The sequence below is a fragment of the Cydia fagiglandana genome, chromosome 27 (assembly GCF_963556715.1).
Source record: "Cydia fagiglandana chromosome 27, ilCydFagi1.1, whole genome shotgun sequence".
Lineage (NCBI taxonomy): Eukaryota > Metazoa > Arthropoda > Insecta > Lepidoptera > Tortricidae > Cydia > Cydia fagiglandana.
Window position 1 is genome coordinate 8338123 of NC_085958.1, and position 21922 is coordinate 8360044.

The following is a 21922-nucleotide window of genomic DNA, read 5'->3' on the forward strand; positions in this document are numbered from 1 at the left end:
ACAATTCGCACATATTTAAGTAACTGTAAATAATTATTGGTAGATTTGCTTAGTTCATCATCATCATCATCATATCAGCCAGAGGACGTCCACTGCTGGACATAGGCCTCCCCCAAAGAGTGCCACAATGACCGGTCTTGCGCCACCCGCATCCAGCGGACTCCCGCGACCTTCACCAGGCCAGGCGGGGATTTGCTTAGTTACCGACATGTTTTTAAGCGACTTACTCTTGACATAACAATATAAATTTGCATAAATTTGGCTTATATTTGCAGATGAACAATTGTACATTATTTAATTTAACCTACCTATTTGTTTAATCAACAATATATTTTATCATCTCAGTTGGCGACATGTTTAAAAGCGGATCGAATTGACTATTTTTAAGAAACTTAAAATACGAGTATAGTTCGTAGATTCTACTGAGCCCGGCGGCTAATCCTATTGTCTATCTTGAGGATGTAACGTCGTGGTATAATTTAAGGTTAAACAAACTTACCTGAAGTGAAGTTTGACCATAATTATACGAGACGTTACATCCGAAAAGATTTATCACCCGCCCTGCCCTGCAATTTTTTTCTCCGTGTCTCAAAAAATGATACCCAAAACATGCCCAAAACTGTCGCAAAATGGCACTTAATTATCTCTAAAACAATGACACGAACTCGGGCGCAAGAACCGGGTGACGGTGGGGCAGGAGTGGGGGAAGGTAGTCATTTTAGTACTTTTTATTCTATTATCTAGCTTTAAACTATGTGCAACATTGAGAGTGAACTACAGAGTGACAATAAATCTTGAGGATGTAACGTCGTAGTATAATAATTGTAGTTAATTATTTATTATTATAAGTAATTCAAGATATCTGCAAGCTTAGTATTTTGTATATATTATACTGATAATGAAATATTAATACGGGAATATTAATATTTCATTATCAGTCGTAGTAAACAAATTCAATACACCACGTGCAGAACGCGTCGAGTTTACTTGTTAAAAATCGGGCAAGTGCGAGTCGGACTCGCGCACGAAGGGTTCCGTACCATAATGCAAAAAAAAAAAACGGTCACCCATCCAAGTACTGACCCCTCCCGACGTTGCTTAACTTTGGTCAAAAATCACGTTTGTTGTATGGGAGCCCCATTTAAATCTTTATTTTATTCTGTTTTTAGTATTTGTTGTTATAGCGGCAACAGAAATACATCATCTGTGAAAATTTCAACTGTCTAGCTATCACGGTTCGTGAGATACAGCCTGGTGACAGACGGACGGACGGACGGACGGACGGACAGCGAAGTCTTAGTAATAGGGTCCCGTTTTACCCTTTGGGTACGGAACCCTAAAAAACAACCTTTCTTACATTAGGCTTTGAGGCGAAAAGGCTTCGAGGCTAAAAAAATGTTGAGCCTTAATTTTTAGATAGACTTGTAGCTTTTAATAATAATAATATTATAGGACATTTTCTACACAAATTGACTAAGCCCCACGGTAAGCTTAAGAAGGCTTGTGTTGTGGGTACTCAGACAACGATATATAATAATATATAAATACTTACATAGAAAACAACCATGACTCAGGAACAAATATCTGTATCATCATACAAATAAATGCCCTTACTGGGATTCGAACCCGAGACCATCGGCTTGATATTCAGGCACTACCCACTAGGCCAGACCAGTCGTCAGATATTTATTTACATATCCTCGTGCCGCCCAATGTACATTAGGGTGTACACTCAGTTTCGATGGAATGTGAACCTTAATTAAAAAGAAAGTAGATAGCTTTTCATTTGTCTCGTAAAATTTTCGAACAAATGAAAATGAACCCAATTGAAAATACAACAAGATTCTAATTTCCTTGGCTATAATTTTGTATGGTGGGCGGCACGAGAATATTTTACTGGAACTTGAATTGAAATGGGACTTTTTGTAAGTTTTTTTTTAAATTGTAGACTAAAGTTCACATGATTGATATTTTTCAGTGACCTCTATTATTATGTGAAAATAAGGGTGACAGGTACCTAATTTTATCCTTAAATTGTTAAAAATAAAAAAAAAAATTGTGGTAGGCATCTAACTATCATTCCGCGACATGTGTATTATTCAACCGTATCGAATTGTATTATGTATCTAATTACATGCCCTTGGGATTACAATACAATTTCGCACACTTTAGATATTCACACATTTGTTATTTGATTTTAGCATTTGTACAAACTTTCATTCGTATTATTCTGTCATTATAACACTACCTTCTGCCCGCGACTCCGTCTCCGTGGAATAAGTAATTTGGGGAGATTATTTTTATCCAATCTGCTTTTTATTCATTCCCCATAGGGGTCATCCATTAATTACGTTAGACGAATTTCTAGGTTTTTTGACCCCTCCCCCCCTTGTCACATTTGGTCACATTTGGCAAACCCCTCCCCCTAGTGTGACGTCACATTTTTTCTACGAAAGCTTTATTAATATTTTATCAAAATATTTTTGACGATATAAATATTAGTAATTTTATAACCCAAAACTGCTTAGGAAAGAAAATAAACGAATAAAAACGATTACCTTTTTAAAAACTTGTTATTTAAATGTACAGCGAACTAAATAATTTAAATAAATTTTCGGTTACTGATGAAGTTAAAGTGACGTCACAAAGTTTGTCTTTCCCCCCTCCCCCATGTCACAATATGTCACATTTTCTTGACTCCCTTCCTCCCCCTAAACGTGTGATGTAATTAATGGATGACCCCTAAGTAATTTGGGGAGATTATTTTTAACCGACTTCCAAATCCCAAAGGAGGAGGTTATCAATTCGGTTGTATGTTTTTTTTTATTTTTATTTTTTTTATTTTTTTTATTTTTTATGTTTGTTACTCCATATCTCCGTCATTACTGGACCGATTTTGAAAATTCTTTTTTTGATTGAATGTATATGCATACAGATTGGTCCCGTTTTTGTCAAAACCCAGTTCTGATGATGGGATCCATGAGGAATCGAGGGAACTCCTCAAATCTTAAAGGCATACATATAGTGATTTTTGGGTTTTTATCAACAAATCAAGCATATACATCCAAAAAAGTGACATATGATGAAGTGGAACTGCTGATGATGATCAGAACGGAACTCTTCAACGACGCATAGTTCACGTTTGGCGATTTGTCCTCTTCGTTATGTTTGTTAAGCAAGTTAAGTTTTTAAGCCACATTTTTGTCAAGCTCGAGTTCTGATGATGGGATCCATGAGGAATCGAGGGAACTCTTCAAATCTTAAAGGCATGCGTATAGAGATTTTTGTATTTACATCAGAAAATCAAGCATTTTCATTAAAAACTCTCGCATTTGATGAAGTGGAACTGCTGATGATGATCAGAACGGAACTCTTCAACGACGCATAGTTCACGTTTGGCGATTTGTCCTCTTTGTTATGTTTGTTAAGCAAGTTTAGTTTTTAAGCCACATTTCTGTCAAGCTCGAGTTCTGATGATGGGATCCATAAGGAATCGAGGGAACTCCTCAAATCTTAAAGGCATACGTATAGAATTTTTTGTATTTTCATCATAAAATCAAGCATTTACATTAAAAACTGTCGCATTTGATGAAGTGGAACTGCTGATGATGATCAGAAGAGAACTCTTCAACGACGCATAGTTCACGTTTGGCGATTTGTCCTCTTCGTTATGTTTGTTAAGCAAGTTTAGTTTTTAAGCCACATTTCTGTCAAGCTCGAGTTCTGATGATGGGATCCATGAGAAATCGAGGGAACTCCTCAAATTTTAAAGGCATGCGTATAGAGATTTTTGTATTTTCATCAGAAAATCAAGCATTTTCATTAAAAACTGTCGCATTTGATGAAGTGGAACTGCTGATGATGATCAGAACAGAACTCTTCAACGACGCATAGTACATGTTTGGTGATTTCGAATTTCGGTTTTGACTTGGACTGGGACCCGGACTCATACCCGGATCCGGTTCGGACCCGGACTCGGACTCGGACTCGGACCCGGACTCGGACCCGGACTCGGATCCGGACTCGGACCCGGACTCGGACCCGGACTCGGACCCGGACTCGGACCCGGACTCGGATCCGGACTCGGACCGGGACTCGGACCCGGACTCTGACTCAGAGACCCGGACCTTGACCCGGAAAACCACTATGATACCTAAACTAAATAAACCACTATGATTACCTACCATAAAATGTGGGTATGATGATGCCAAACCCCTCCCGCTCAAACTCCCGTACACCGCACCGCATGCGCCGTTAAGAGCCAACAGGAGTGGTCATTTCTCCATACAAACGTAGTCCTCGTTTTCCTCCGTGTTTTTTGAAGCTAGAGCAATGATTTTTTCAACACAGATTAATATTGTCAATATCTGTGTCGGACCGTTTTGCTTAAGGCGCTAGAGCCCTTCAAACATGGCCAAAATGGCCTAATTGACTATGCCGCAATGAGAGGCGTGGTATTCAAAACTGATATCAATTAGCCAAAAAAGCAAAACGGTCCGACACAGATAATTTCATAATCATTTAGATTTCCAAATTTGGTTACGATTGGTTAAGTTTTGGAGGAGGAAAAAGAGGACTACAAAACCTCGATTTTTGTCATTTTTACGCAGGATTTTTCGCCTCAGCTGCAGTTGTCCCTATCGCACTAATTTTAGGGGCGGAGTCAAGTTTCTAAATACGTACACAGCCAGAAAAGTGATGGGCAATAGTCGACATTTAATGTCGATAATCTAGTGATGTAAGAAGTTATCGATAAACCGTCTTGTGTGAAAATATCTAGATCCTCCTAAGACACAAGGGGTTTTGCGTTGAGAGGGAACACATTTTTGTAGTTACATAGGTACAATCTATTTTGAAATTCTAATATTTCAAATTAGAAATCAAAATCAAAAATATTTTATTGCATGGTTATGGGTTTACAAAATTTTTAGGTACAGTCACGCTCCGTAATTGTCGAGCAATTTAAGGTCCTAGCTAGGGAATGCAATCTCGCACCAAGATTGGCGATTCGAGATCTCGCACGAAAAATCCGAATCGAGATTGGGTGTTTCGAGATCTCGACAGTCAGATTTTCGGGATCGAGATTAATATCTCGACGAGATCGAATTTGACAAAGTAACTAAAAATGTGTTATTTTAATCAATAATCTCTAAGAATTCCATAGATATAGACATCGTAAAATCGGGCGTATCGAGATATTCCTAGGAATATAATGAAACGCCGACATTTCATGATCTGCCTAGCGAATACCAGCCATTTTGCGCAAACCTCAAGGTGTGATATTCTGATATTCCTATAGTCTATAGGCAAATTAAACAAAAGTCGTCTCCTTCACGATTTTCGTCGACATCTCTTCTAAATACCTAAAACTGGTATGGACGTGCTCCTCGTGGTCTCCAGAATATGAATAAACCGGTTTTTATTTTATGGAGGGGGGGACGGACGTGTCGAAAAAAAGGAAGGAAAAAGTGGGCTGCCGACCTTATTTGTTCACGTCTTTAGTCCTATGGGACCGATCGGTTCGTGTGAGATGTGGTTTGAAAGAGTATTAAACGTGCAATTATTGTTTTGTAATAACCGTAGTCATGACTGTAGTCATTTACAAAATATTTAAAATATATGATTTTTTACCGTGCATGGATGGCATAAGTACTGACAAAACATGCGTCTAACTCAATAAATTATAACTTTATCGCAATTAATGTTATTATTAAATATACGAAAAATTTCATTAGCTTTCCAAAAACATAAGTTTTATTGATGTATGATATTATACATATAACAAAGTAATGATGAATTTTGTTCCGTCACGTAAATGGCGGGCGACCGACCTCAACTGATCATTATTTCTCGGGTTCTATTTTACTGATCAATTGCTGATGCATACCATTAGAAAGAATATTAAACATACTATAATTGGTTTCTAATAACCGTAGTCATAACTGTAGTCATTTACAAAATCATTGAAAATATATGATTTCTCGATCAATTATTTTACAATGCGCCCGCTATGAAGCTAGGAATATCAAAGAATGCATTGCTCTGATGGATCTGCCGTCTCTTTCATAAGGAAGATCGTGATATGCCTGGGTTAATATTAGATCAGGAAATGGTGGCGTTTCATGATACGCCAAGGATTACGATTTTTCGATATGCCGCCGACATACTACTTATTTAAGGTACCTCATGTTATATTTTGAAAATAACAACAACAAATTAAATATTTAACATAAAAATACTTACTTGATACTAGTATTAACCACTAAGGGGTCATCTATTAATTACGTCACACGTTTAGGGGGCGGGAGGGGGTCAAGAAAATGTGACATATTGTGACATGGGGGAGGGGGGAGACACAAACTTTGTGACGTCACTTTAACTTCATCAGTAACCGAAAATTTATTTAAATTATTTAGTTCGCTGTACATTTAAATAACAAGTTTTTAAAACGAAAATAGTTTTTTATCGTTTAATTTTCTTTCCTAAGCAGTTTTGTTATAAAATTACTAATATTTATATCGTCAAAAATATTTTGATAAAATATTAATAATACTTAGGTACTTACTTAATTCGATTTGGCGATTTCGTAGAAAAAATGTGACGTCACACTAGGGGGGGAGGGGTTTGCCAAATGTGACCAAGTGTGACAAGGGGGGGAGGGGTCAAAAAACTTAGAAATTGGTGTGACGTAATTAATGGATGACCCCTAAGTACATAAATAGGGTAATTCGCCAGTAACAGGCCACTATTAGTAACTGGCCACGCCAAACCAAAAATGAATTCTATTCACCTATAAATAGAATTCATTTTAGTATAAGGTGGCCAGTTATTGAAACCTTATACCTACTAAAATGAATTCTGTATAGAGGTGAATGGAATTCATTTTTAGTTTAGGGCGGCCAGTTACTGGCGAATTACCCTATTCGATATCGAGTTCCGTAAACGTAAGCCGGGTAAGTAAAAAAGTTCAATCGCAATAGGGTAATTCGTCAGTGGCCACCCCAAACCAAAAATTAATAACATATATTCACCTATGAATAGAATTAATTTTAGTATAAAGTGGCCAGTTATTAAAGTTGTTGAAACCTTATACTAAAATGAATTCTGTTTATAGGTGAATAGGATTCATTTTTAGTTTAGGGCGGCCAGTTATTAAAAGTGGCCAGTTACTGGCGAATTACCCTACTTAGTAGTAGCAGTAACAAAAAGTGGGAATGCAAATTGCAATCAGTGAGGTGCGCGCCAGCGCGAGTACGGGCGCACCGCACGCGTCTGTGTGCGTGCATTACACATACAAATACAGTCTCTCACGCCGCGGTTACGCCCCGTCAGAGCGACGGGTATATTCAGCTTGAAATCTCAAAATTGACTTTTAGCTCAGCTCCCGTTTCGTCTTAAGTGGGTTAGGTTAGGTTTGAACTGCGATCCTCACAGAACCGAACAAAAGTGGGTTAGGTTTGGTTAGAACTGCGAGTCTTACAGAAACGAAATGCTACTAGAAAAGTGGGTTTGATTAGGTTCGAACTGCGATCCTCACAGAACCGAACTGCTATCAGAGAAGTGGGTTAGGTTAGGCTAGAACTACGACCCTTACGGAAACGAAATGCTACTAGAAAGTACTCGTTTTACCTCCTTTTCTACATAGTGCACCATCTACCATAATCTTTCACCGGGCCCCATAGAAGTCGGTTTTTTTTTCTTAAAAATTATTATCCAATCTTCTCTTCTTCTTCTTCCTCGCGTTATCCCGGCATTTTGCCACGGCTCACATAGGAGCCTGGGGTCCGCTTGACAACTAATCTCATGATTTGACGTAGGCACTAGTTTTTACGAAAGCGACTGTCATCTCACCTTCCAACCCAGAGGGGAAACTAGGCTTTATTGGGATTATTCCGGTTTCCTCACGATGTTTTCCTTCACGATTTTTATCCAATCTGCTTTTTATTCATTCCCCATATACACTTCCACCTCCCTTTTGACGTGATAACGTCTTATAAATCGATGAATACCGGTAGCATGCACGAAAAAGTGTCACGTTGTGGACGGATCTCCATGGTGTAATGTAATGTAATGTAATGGTAATGTTGTTTTATGACGTTATCACACAAAATTATCGTCCGTAAACGGACTTTACAGACAACCATATTGTTTTTACCCACTTATATAAGTGAATTTTGGGATAAAAACTATCCTAGGTTCTTTCCCGGGACTCGAACTATCTCTATACCAAATTGCAACTAAATCGGTTCAGCGGCTTAAGCGTGAAGAGGTAACAGACAGACAGACACACTTTCGTATTAATATTAGCATGGACTTTGGAATATTAATATGAATTTTGGCAGGTACTTACGCAATTGTGTTACTGTAATTTATCAATATTGACAATTAAAAAAAATCCTAATATTATAATATTTTGTCTTGTTTATCAGCAAATAATATTTCGCGGCTACTTATAAAATTGTTTGACTCTATACACGATGATTTTTAATCGGTGATCAGGAACCATTTTTTCTAATTCAGTCAGCGATGGCGATCACATTTAACTATGAAATCACCCGCAGATCGCGAAAAAAAAATTTACTCTCTTATAGAAAATATCAACATCGGACCAGCCCAAATGTATGAAACAGGCAATTTTTTTTGTGATTTCGAGGTTGGTACCATAGTTAAATGTGATCGCCATCGATGACTGAATTAGAATAATTGGTTTCTGATCGCCGATTACATTTCTTGGTGTATATGTCGGCGGCCGATCGTAAGATCAGGCAGATCGTAATGTTCCTGTGTAATGTTTTGACAATAGTCACATTAATCCAATATATAGGCAGGATAGGTTCGTTAGGTTGCTTCAGATGCCCGAAGGGCAAACTGCCCAGAAATAGGAGCCCCGCGTCGGGGCTCCGTCGACTCAGAGAACGGGTCAAAGATTTTTCGCGTTTCACGATATGCCTAGGAATTTCACGATATGCCTGATCTTACGATCGGCCGCCGACATATATACTTAATTAGTTGAATTGGACTCCACACTACTAATCATTATATCTTTGATCTAGCAGAGAACATCTTTCAAATAGTGCAACAACGCAAGGATCATGACGATTGTTTGTGGCCGACGAGTCGATTAAAGGTTACTAACGCCAGTGGGGAGACACTCCTGACTTCGGCCAAACTCGGCTCCGCTCGGCTCAGCATTGCTCCGAGCAATTATTAGGGTCGGCACCACTTGACTTCCTTTTGCGTGCACGACCACAGATAAGATGATCACTTAAATTTTGACAACCCTAAATAGCCGAAAGGGATAGTGCCATATATTAGAAAGGGATAGCATGATTCGACCCTGCCGGCCTAGCCAAGGTTACAATCGCTATCGCTTCGACAACGAAAAGCATTATGTCTCTCTATCACTCTTCCGTATTAGTGTGACAGTGACAGTTGCGTTTCGATCGCTACGGAGCGTAAGCGATTGGCATCTTGGCTACGCGGCCTGAACCGCTGTCAAACTTCGGTTTTGTAGGAAGTTTCCTTTCTGTACGTTAGTACTATTATTTATTCTGTGCTAACGCTAGACCGGCAGGGCCCGGGCCGAGGCGTCCGACATGTCATTTTCTATGATGGCAGATCGGTGATCACGTGGTGCTTGTCATAGAAAACGAAGCTCCAGAAGCTCCGGCCCGGACACGGCCGGGTCTAACGTGAGTCATCCTTGATAGGCCATCCGAACACCGATTAGTCGGCTAGTCGGCGACCCCATAGTCGGCATCACTACTAATCTTCTTAATAATCCTTAAAAGATAAAAACTAGGGATGTACCGACTAGTCGCCGACTAGTCGGGAAAGCCGACTATCCGGCCACATTTGTAGTCGGCGATTAGTCGGCGACTAGTCGGCAAAAATGGCCGATTAGTCGGCACTTTATTAGTGAAAGAAAAACGGAAAGAAAGAAACCAAAAGTCAATATTTACCATGTGTTTTATGTCTATTTTACCAAAATACCTATTCAAGATGTGAAAACTTTTGTTCATATAATTGACCGTTTAATCGTTATCGTATGGTGGTGGGCTGGTGTTTTCCTCTACAGGTCGATCTCAACTGATTCTCGTGTAATTTCATGGCCAAGTTCTATACCTAAAGGATTTTATTATAATTCAGTTTATTTTTTGTAATGATGGAGCCATAACCATGGGGAACTATTAATTTTATTGTAAAATTTAGAGACATATAAACAGGCCATGTTGCTCGTAAAGACGCTGACCACAGGGGATAGGTTCTTAAATGGCGACTACGTACGAGAAATAGAGCCTTGGAAATACCTCCTACAAGTTGTACCTGCTCAGGATCGCAAAATAAAAAAAAGACAGAAATTGAACGAGGATTCTTGTGATAGGTCTTTGAACCTGTAGAGAACACTTTTTAGCCAAGCTAATATATGAATAGCGCAACCAAAAGAGCAAAACTATTGTTTTTCACCTGAACTTATACGAAAGTAATGATCTGGTCGACTAGCCGACTAGTCGGCCGACTAATCGGCCATTCGAGCGCCGATTAGTCGGCTAGTCGGCTAGTCGGCCAAATCAATAGTCGGCACATCACTAATAAAAACCGTATTAAAAAGCGTTCCTATAAAATACCAGCTATATTTTTCCAAAAATCGATATCAAAACCAACAAAGCTGATAAGTATGCACATATCTAAGGACTGGGATTTTCGGCCTTACGTACCTACTGTGTTATTTTAAACGTCAAACTTCTATGAAATTATGACGCATAAATAATTCTTGTACTGCGTGGGCTATCAAAATCGCTGCAGACTTTTCTCGGTCTAACCCAACCGATCACTTTTACTGATAAGCGAGTCAAATAGTTAGACATTTCGCACAAAACATGAATTCTGGTTTGTCGGCGCCAAATGGCACGCACATGCGTGGTGTTTACATTGCCAGCATTTGGTAATTTTGGTATATATAGAGCGGCTAATTCTATGAATCGATACCAATCACAAGATGTCGCTTCTAAACTTAGTACCAACGGCCACTAAATTGGTGTCAGGCCTCGCAGGTCACCTATCTCCTGACATAGTGCCTAAAATATTAGACACAGTGGAAGGCGCTGCCGACGCTTCACTCAGTGTATTGGGCGACAATCTTATTGGTAAGTCTTACTTCTCTTCTGCTGCCATGCCTTAGCTGGTGTCGGTGGCCATCTTTGCTAATAGTCCCTGGTTACGGCAAACGATGATGATGGAATTTCCTTTTGCACAGTTGCTCCTTTTGACTCAATGATTGATTTAGGAAGGGGAGCCAATCGAATTTTTGTCGTGAGCGCCACGGACTATGTCTTTTCTACACTTATCAATATTTTCGCTATTGCTATTTACTTTAGCCCATACTGTTATGCCTTTTATAATAAGGTCCAACGATGTTGTTAAAGAGTGTTGTGTTGTGTTGTGTTACCTACGGTTTGTACGGGTCTCATTTTAATCTACTATTTCCAAGTTTTCATTGTGTAAGAAATAGGCTTTTTAAAGGGTTCTAGTTTCCTCATAAATGATTTTAACTAATAAAAGCGACTGGTCTAAAAATATGTGTTCATGTTGAAATTCGGTCTCAGCGTTAGGCTATTAGGCTACGAACGCACTTTTTTTATCCAAGTTAAAACATTTCATAATGTCTCCTTCTTTTAATCTCTTCTTTTAATAAAAAAACTATTGTGTATGCGTTAGGTAAGTGTCATTTTGTTTGGGATTTTCAGTTTCCAAAAAGTTCCGCTTGGCGCTCTGTTCAAGATCCAGTACAAAAATCGACATAACGCAAACGCGAACGCTCGTCACATCGAATTAAATTTACACTAAGGTTCTGTTTTCCTTTTGCAGATAGTGTGGAAAACCTGATCGACGGCTTCCCAGGCTCCTTAACGTCCATCTTGACCCCTGAGTCACTGCTGGGGCTCCTGCTGCCGTTAGTTCAGCTTCTGCTGGTCGTGGTCAGCGACTTCGTGGTGCAGTGGCCGAAGCAGAGTTCTGTGTCAGGTACAACTTAGGGAGCAAATTTTTTTTTTGTTTAGCCATGATGGAGCCAGGGGTGCGAAACTCCTGACTTCGGTCAAACTCGGCTCCGCTCAGCTCAGCATTGCTCCGAGCAATTATTAGGGTTGGCACCACTCGACTTCCTTTTGCATGCACGACTATATTAGATAATCACTTGAATTTTGACAACCCTAAATAGCCGAAAGGGATAGTGCCATATATTAGAAAGGGATAGCATGATTCGACCCTGAACCGCTGTCTAACTTCGGTTTTGTAGGAAATTTCCTTTCATTACGTTAGTACCTACTATTATTTATTCTGTGACGGAGCGGCCTAGTCCATAGCGTTAGCCACTCCTCTACTTGCGGGCCTCATCACTTTTTTTTTATAAAAAATCATAAATATATAAATAAATAATAAATAATGCTAAAACGTGAAATAATGATTATAGATGGACAGACAAACAAAAGACGAAAAATGTGACGTAATTATAATACATCCGATTGTATACCAGATGGCGACCATTTCGACGTGATAGTGGTGGGAGCTGGCACCGCAGGCTCGGCCCTGGCGAGTCGACTGACCGAGGTTCACAACTGGAAGGTCCTTCTCATTGAGGCTGGCGGGGATCCTCCGATCTTCAGCGCGGTAAGGCCCCAAAAACTTGCATCATCATCTTCCTCGCCTTATTCCGGTTCTTGGGTGCCTGGGGCTCGCTTGACAACTAATCCCATTTGACGTAAGCACTTTTTACGAAAGCGACTGCCATCTGATCTTCCAATCCAGAGAAACTAGGCCTTATTGGGATTAGTCCGGTTGGCGCCATCCAGTGGCGGATTTGAGTGTAGCCGCCTCTCTCTCAGCACCCATCATATAGACTGCCACCTTATTGCTACCCTACATGTCTTGCCGCCCTAGGCCCGTGCCAACTGTCTGGGCCAGATTTTGGCGCCATCATAGCTCGCCCCTTTCTCCAATTTTGTTCTATGAGATTTGGCTTACAGGGCTGGCATCCAGGCCATAAAATTCAATGATAAAAAAACAAAAATTTAACACATTTCTAGGGATTGACAGGGCAAGCTATGCTGGTGCCATACTTTAACCGACCAACTCCCTTACGTATCAGATGACAGATTAGTATGTATATTGTATCATTACAGATACCGGGAATATGGCAAGTGTTCACCCACTCCCCCTGGGACTGGGACTATTATTCAACCAACGATGGGTACTCTTCCCAAGCTCTCAACGGTGGAAGAATAGCGCACACGAGAGGCAAGATGCTTGGCGGATGCTCGTCGCTTGATCATCTGATATATGAAAGGTATAACATTAATCTACTCTTAAAGGCAGGCCCGGTTGTGTGTGCGCTAAAAAGTTGCAGCTACGCAATCGGAGTATCTCATTTGTTTTTAACACGCTTTTATTAGGTCGACCTGTAGGTATGTAACTATGTCATGGAATCAAAGGTAATTTAACCATCTTCCAAGGATTGTAGCGTCATGAAAATTGGCAGCTGTATGTAGTTCTGATGACAATACAATAATATGGTACTGTCGAACTGATCTGATGATGGAGCGGAAGATATGAACTGGAACTTCATGATGGAACATCGTATCATCATAGCTGTGTTTGGATTTATTATATTTAGATTTATTATATATAGATTTATAATATAATATATTATTATGTAAAACGTTCATAAGTGCTTGTTACTAGGCCTACATGAATAAAAGTATTTTTGACTATTAGAAAAGTAACCATAGCTGTAACATATAATAGCTGTGTTTGTAAGTGTGAGTAGTAAGTAATGAACTTTGACCACGATTAGGTTTCAAGGAAATCGTTTTTACCTTCTGAGATAGGGTATTTGACTACTAGTCAAATCAGTTACTTTTTTCGAACTGTCAAAACGATTTTGCTACTATGGAATTTATATGAAACACTAGCATGTGACGTCACAATCAAATTACATACTCTTTACAGTTTTAATACGTCTTTTAAAATAAAAATTGTGTCTAAAAATAACCGCTGTCTACTTTTCTCTATTAATCTTCTAGTGCTTTATTCCATGCACGATGTAAAATAATTTATTTTAAATACCTACAGTCTTCTTCTTCCTCCTCGGTCTCTCATTGCTGAGGGACCAAATAGAGTCTTATTGAGTTGTAATTCAAATGCTTCCTTAGTAGCAACATTCAACTTTGCCCAAAGCAAATAGTATAAAAATAAAGTTGTTATCGGGTATGTTTTTGGACAAAATATTAAAATTTTCAATTGAAAGTAATATACGGAATAAGTAATATAATATTTTGAACGGAATAGATTAAATTGCGTCTCAGATATGCGTAATATGATAGTAAATTATGTCTGAAGTTAACACAATGGAGTGTCTGAATAGCAAACTAATTGTTACAGAGGATCAAAGGAAGACTACGAGGAGTGGGTCCAAGCTTGCGGATCTGAAGATTGGTCCTGGGACTCTGTTCTGAAATACTTCAAGAAAGCCGAAAACATGATCGACCCGTACCTCGCAGATGGTCCCACTGCCAACTACCACAGTCGCGATGGCCCTCTCGAGGTTAAAAATCACACTGTCAATAGTAATTTCATACAGAAAAATGACATTATGCTTAGAGCATTTGAAGAAATCGGTATTGAAACTATTAGAGATCCATTTACACCAAACATCAATGGCAGCGCACAATTTTGGTACAAAATCAAAAAGGAACCATCAAGACGTGCCAGCACTGCTGAAGCGTACTTATTGCCGGTTAAGGATAAAGACAATTTTTATCTACTGAAGAACACAATGGTAACTAAAGTTCTTATTGATAACAAAGAAGCCAAAGGAGTCGAGGTACAGACCGAGAATGGGAAGAAAATGAGTCTTTACGCTGACGTCGAAGTAGTTTTATCCGCCGGTGCTTTTGGTTCGCCGAAATTGCTATTGCTTTCTGGAGTCGGTCCTCAAAAAGACTTGGAAGAGCTTGGTATAGATGTTGTTGAAGATTTGCCTGTAGGGCAGAATATGGCAGACCATATACTTGCTCCTCTATGCATAAGTGGAAAGCCGGACATCGGTAGTGCCCTGGACACGGTGCGATCTCTGACCTCGCTCAGTTCTTTCCCTGCTCCTATCATCGGGGGTTCATTCGCCGTGGGTCAAGAGGCACCAAATATACAACATGCGACTATATTGTTCGGTGCTGCGTCACCCATCTTTCTCTACTTCCTTTTCGTCAATTTCAACTGGAACATTAAGATCGCTATGACGTATTTACTTGAGAAACCTTCCAGTGAAAAGTTGTACGTTCTCGTCTTCTTTACCAAGCCTAAATCGAGAGGTTCCGTGACCCTAGCCAGCACGGACCCTACGGTCGCGCCGATAATTAAAACAGGATACTTTAGCGATCCTGATGACCTGGTGACTTTTTCGAGCGCCTTGCAGAGACTTATGAAGTTGGAGAACTCGACATACGTAACAGAACATGGGGGTGATTTCATCAGGCCACCGCTTCCAGAGTGCGATGCATTGGAGTTTGAAAGCGAAGAGTATTGGCAGTGTTACGTGAGGAACATGGCTACCACTGGGTTGCATCCGGGTGGTACTTGCGCTTTGGGCAGCGTCGTCGATACCAAGTTAAGGGTTAAAGGCGTGTCGAAACTCCGCGTTGCGGATGACAGTATATTCCCTACTATTCCTACATCCAAAACCGGCGCAGTAAGCATCATGGTTGGTGAAAAAGCGGCCGATCTTATAAAAGAAGAGCATGGAAAGTTAGGCTAATTTGGAGTTTATTTTACTGTTAAGTTTAAATTGTTTTGTTTTGTTATTTATAAGTGTGTCTGGTTATTTGTTAGTTTATTAAAATTCACTTTGTTATTCAATAAATTCATTTGCATGTTTCTTTTGTGTCTATATTATCTTTTTTCACAATAATGAGTCTGTAGGGTTAGACCAAGAAAAGTCTGCAGTGATTTTGATAGCCCACACAGTGCAAGTGTTATTTATACATCATAATTTCATAGAAGTTCTTGCACTGCGTGGACTATTAAAATCTCTGCAGAATTATCTTGGTCTAGCTCTATTAAATAGTTGACAGAATTTGGTCATTGGTCACTACCCAAATCTTGGTCCCTGGATATAAGTTTAGAAACTAGAATCCAGGTAGCACTATTCTTAATTTTGGGGGTAAATACCAGTGGATCCTTGATGGTTGTGACGAAGGATGAATCAGCCCAGGGTTACTCCGCTTCAACCAGCTCGTTCGTGCTCCAACTCTTCATCAACAACCAACCTGAGGTGTAGGGTACGTACCAGAGGATCCTTGATGGCTGTGACGTAGAAGGATGCGAAGCCCAGGGGCGGGACGTTCTCCGCCTCGAAGACCAGCTCGTGGTTGGTGGTGGCGGTTCGCCCCGGCAGGTTGGTGATGGCTGGAGACAGGGGCGAGAGCTGGTACTCTAACTCTTCATCTACAAACAAGAAAAAGAAACTAGCGTTTCGGTAAAGGAAACATCGTGACCAGACCCTCTCGTGCTTGAGAAGAGGCCTGTGCCCAGCAGTGGGACGCATATAGACAAACCAGAAATTGTGCATACCTATTTGATGGCTCCTCTACACGATGGGACACTCCAAGGGATGCAGCCATGCGGTAGAATGAGATAGCAATATCACTTGCTCTAACGCATAAATGCGTCCCTTGGAGTATGCCATCGTGTAGAAGAGCCATAAGATATTATGCTGACTTGCAGAGTGAATGTTTTTTAACCGCCTCGTACGCTCCCCGATGTGTCCAGTTTAAAAAAAAATTGTTTGAAAATATAAAAATATACATACACAGTGGCTAAAAATAACTACATTCCCGTTGCCAGGGTAGTTATTGGGATTATACTGAGTAACTTTTACTATGAGACCAACCCCTAAATCGCGATACGTCTGCTGAAGCTGTTAAATTTAAGTCGTTTGATGTTTTAAAAGTACAGGATATTCCTTTCTTACCATAAGCGTTCCTGATGACGTAGTGTAGGGCTATGGCTGGTATGCGCACGTAGTGGTACGTCTTCACGCTCTGAGGGTTGTATACTAGGAGGAGGAGGCTCTCTTGACCCTCGACGAACTGGGGACAATGGGGTTGTTGTAATAAATAAATAAATAATAAATATTATAGGACATTCTTACACAGATTGACTAAGTCCCACAGTAAGCTCAAGAAGGCTTGTGTTGTGGGTACTCAGACAACGATATATATAATATACAAATACTTAAACATAGAAAACACCCATGACTCAGGAACAAATATCTGTATCATCATACAAATAAATGCCCTTACTGGGATTCGAACCCAGGACCAACGGCTTCGCAGGCAGGGTCACTACCAACTAGGCCAGACCGGTCGTCTAAGGTCTTAAAGGATTTGATTTGACAGACAACACGGGCTTCAAGCAGCACCGGGAAGGGAGTCCGCATTCGCATTATTTCACTACTACCGAAGCACATGCCCAACTGGGCATCCACACAAATAGCTCATCATGTTATGGCTCATCCATACATGACATCGAGGTGTGCAAGATTTGTCTTTGACGTGTGTCATTTTCTATTATATGTATTTGTGTCGTCATTAGAAACTGGATTTTGTATGTAGTGAGTGAAAATTGCGACTGTGTGCGAGTTTGCCCCCGCAAAAAATGCCATTCTTAATTTAATAGTGATGACGACCAGTCTGGCCTAGTGGGTAGTGACCCTGCCTATGAAACCGATGGTTCCGGGTTCGAATCCCAGTAAGGGCATTTATTTGTATGATGATACATATATTTGTTCCTGAGTCATGGTTGTTTTCTAATATAAGTATTTATATATTATATATATCGTTGTCTGAGTACCCACAACACAAGCCTGCTTGAGCTTACCGTGGGGCTTAGTCAATTTGTGTAATAAATGTCCTATAATATTTATTTATATTTAAATAGTGTCCGTATGGCCCGTTTTTAGACATTATAAGTAAGAGTATGTCAATGGCTGTAGGACGTACCGTGCATTGACTGATGTTGAGTTGATAACACGTGTTGAACTGCTGGTTACTTTTGGACCGACGAGTGCCGGCCCACGTCGGTGTCAGGTAGCTGAAAACGTTGATTCTTATAGATTGCTTAATTGATTTCATTTTGTTAGACCAGTAGAGTCAGACCAAGAAAAGTCTGCAGCGGATTTGATAGCCCACGCAGTGCAAGTGTCATTTTAAACCTTAAATGTAATTATGTCGTTTAAATAACACTTGCACTGCGTGGGCTATCAAAATGGATGCAAACTTTTCTTGGTCTAACTATAAATAAATTATTCTTGGACATTCTTACACATAAGTCATGAGATACGGAGGTCGATCTGTGTAAAATTGTTCTATAATATTTACTTATATCAAATTTAAAAGAAATAGCGAAGTACCTCAGTAAAGTAGAAACCTTCTTCGTACACGCGACGAAAGCTTCGGTCAGCATCTTTACGAAGTCGTTTGCCACGTGCTGCTGACTGGTGCCTGCAAATAAGGATCACTACACCTTTAAGGCTGGCGTCCACTATAGTTTGTTTTTTTTAGCATTAGAAAGAACTCCGCAGAAGCAAGCGTGCAGTTTCTATCAGGCTCATTAACTGTTAATAATTATTGAATTATCTAATGTAGCATGGTCAATACATATAATTTACTTCAAATTGTTACCGCTAAAAGTGCCAGATTTAGAACCACAAGCGAACTTCTGCGAAGTTCTTTCTAATGCTAAAAAAAACGGACTATAGACTCGCCGAGTCGAGTCGAAACGCGTAGCCGCAGAAATTCGCCTGACGAGCAATACGCGCGGAGAGTCGAATCGGCGCGCCGCGGCTATTCGTCAATGGACGCAGTTGCATAGAAAATATAGGAGGCGAATTATTGCGATTCGATTCGATTCGCCTCGGCGAGTCTAGTGGACGCCAGCCTCTCGTACTTACTCGTACATACACCCGCAACTCGACTGGACAACTCCATTGCGCATCGTGTGACCGCATCTTCAAGACAAAATTTGGTTTTGCGAGCCACATAAGGGCATCCGGAAGGGAATTGTTGATGGAGTCGCCACTGCCGGATACGGCGAGGAAGGAAGATGATGATGGATGGTATGTATGGGTAAAAAAAAACTGTGTCCGCGTCGTTCCTGTAGACATACACAAGTGTTAAGGGCTATAAAGGTTAATTTTCTTAGTTAACCCTTATCCACGTGAAAAGGTCCTCCTTTTATTTATAGAACTTTGATGAAATCATTCTTACATGCCCACAAGCTGTTAACTATTGCCCACAGGAGAGAAAACTAGCGTGTTCGCGCGAACTGTACATTTTTCTCTTCTGTGGGCAATAGTTAACAACTTGTGGGCATGTAAGTACTGATTTTATCATAATTCCCTAAATAAAAGGAGGACCTTTTCACGTGGATAAGCGTTAAATAAGAAAATTAACCTTTATAGCCCTTAATTCTTGTGTATAGATATATACAAGAATTACAGGAAAGACGCGAACACAGTTTTCTTTTCGACCTGTTTGCGATAAACTCAAAAACTTCTGTTCGATATCCCTTATAGAAGGGGTCTCCGAACCCCGGCCCGCGACGTGTCTAATCCGGCCCGCCGACAGGTCGCTCAGTATTAACTAAATGAAATGAATGAGTGACCTGTTATGGCGTCATGGTGCATCATGATGCCAAGCGCGTGTCGCAGTAGATGCAGCTCGTACGAATCCCCCATTCGGGCGAGGACTGTCAGCTGCTTCGCTATCTGAAAAGAGATTTATTTTAACAAATTAACACATAATTATCAGTGAAAGAATAAGAATCAAAGTCAAATGGCGTTCTAACAGTTTTAATCGTCTGTCGAAAGATGGCAGTAAATTTACAATGGCTACATAACTAACTATGGCAATAACTCTCTCTATACACTCCAATCTCTTTGCTATTAGTACTTTAGTACACCGTTGACTTTGGCGGGCGGAATGTTAAAGTCATACAACTGTAAGTAATGTAAATTTATTTTGACCAACAGCCTCTATACACTCTATTCTCTTTGGCTTTATACAATTTATGAATCTTTGCTAGAATGACAATGTTAACTTTTTATGCCGATATTTGTATAACGGTAGAACGGTACCTGAAGAAAAATGTGAGTCTTCCTCGTGAGATACTTGATGCTGGGCCTCGACGTGTAGAACCCGGTCCAGTACGTACTAGAGTCGCTGCCATACGGCAGGTGATCACCCTGGCAACAAATAATAGTACAGTCGCCATCAGATATATCGGAGCGGCCAAGGTGCTCACAAATATCTGAGCACGCCTTTATTGTCAAGGCGTTAGAGTGCGTGTTCAGATATTGTGAACACCTTGGCCGCTCTGATATATCTGATGGCGACTTTACATTACGATACAAGTGTGAAAAGTAGGAAATTCGCAACGAATGGCGATAAATTGAAACACGACAAACTTAATTCCGTACTTTATTTTATAATGCTCACTGTGTTTAATAATTTTTGCGATTGTATTAAATGCAGATAATAAAACTAGTCGTAAAGCTGCGATAGTCGAGTGAATAATAGTGTAGTAAATAAAGGTAGTGGACCCAGCAGTAAAAACTTTACAGTATGATAAAGTATCAATAAATAAAAAGTATTGTATAAATATCCAAAGAATAATAGTAATAGTATTTAAGTAAATACCTAAAGTCTTAAATCGTTAATATCTTTTTACGGAAAAATGCTCCGTTCAAACTTTCGTCTCCACCGGAAATATTCATGTAACGTATTGCAACAATATATGACATAACAATAAAAAAAATCCCAGCAGAAATACCAATAACTTATTTGGTAAAAAAATTTCGGACCGAGGAATTACTCGGTTAAATAAATAAACAGATTTGTATGTTTACGTATAAATACCTAACTTAGGAGTGTTTTTAGGGTTCCGTACCTCAAAACGAAAAAAAAAGAACCCTTATAGGATCACTCGTGCGTCTGTCTGTCTGTTTGTCACAGCCTATTTTCTCGGAAACTACTGGACCAATTAAGTTGAAATTTGGTACACATAATATGTAAATTAGTAACCCAAAGATGGACATATTTTTTGTATAGTTTAAAAATACATAGGTTCGAAGTTATTTAAGAAAATACAAATAGCCAAAAAATGACCATCCCTGTATCTCCGAAACTACTGGGTCTAAAATTTTGAAAAAAATACACAAAATAGTTCTTTACCTATAGATGACAGGAAAACCTATTAGAAATGTGCAGTCAAGCGTTAGTCGCAATTATGTACGGAACCCTAGAAACGCGAGTCAGACTCGCACTTGGCCGGTTTTTAGGGTTCCGTACCCAAAGGGTAAAACGGGACCCTATTACTAAAGACTTCGCTGTCCGTCCGTCCGTCCGTCCGTCCGTCTGTCACTAGGCTGTATCTCACGAACCGTGATAGCTAGACAGTTGAAATTTTCACAGATGATGTATTTCTGTTGCCGCTATAACAACAAATACTAAAAACAGAATAAAATAAATATTTAAATGGGGCTCCCATACAACAAACGTGATTTTTGACCAAAGTTAAGCAACGTCGGGAGTGGTCAGTACTTGGATGGGTGACCGTTTTTTTTTTGCTTTTTTTTGTTTTTTTTTTGCATTATGGTACGGAACCCGTCGTGCGCGAGTCCGACTCGTACTTGCCCGGTTTTTTTTGGATATTTATAATGTTAGTTTCGGCTCATACTATACAATAACCAAGCAAAATTTCATCGACTGAGGAATTAATGCATGGGTCTCCATACAACAACTTGCTTCGTTTACTACACTATAAGGCATCATAGGGGGTGATGCGGGGCAGCGGGCCGGGTGGAAAC

The 21922-nt window shown here is 39.9% G+C and overlaps 1 protein-coding gene across 1 annotated transcript in view; it reads right to left on the minus strand.

Moving 5' to 3' along the window:
• Nucleotides 1–21922, minus strand: part of LOC134677857 (lysosomal alpha-mannosidase-like) — an 82457-nt gene that overhangs the window by 51271 nt on the left and 9264 nt on the right. The window contains exons 10-15 of the mRNA XM_063536276.1: nt 20192–20299; nt 19720–19822; nt 18467–18557; nt 18057–18147; nt 17027–17144; nt 16343–16500 (exon numbers count right to left, since the gene is read on the minus strand). Coding sequence (XP_063392346.1) covers nt 16343–16500; nt 17027–17144; nt 18057–18147; nt 18467–18557; nt 19720–19822; nt 20192–20299 — 669 coding nt within the window. The remainder of the gene's footprint in view (nt 1–16342; nt 16501–17026; nt 17145–18056; nt 18148–18466; nt 18558–19719; nt 19823–20191; nt 20300–21922) is intronic.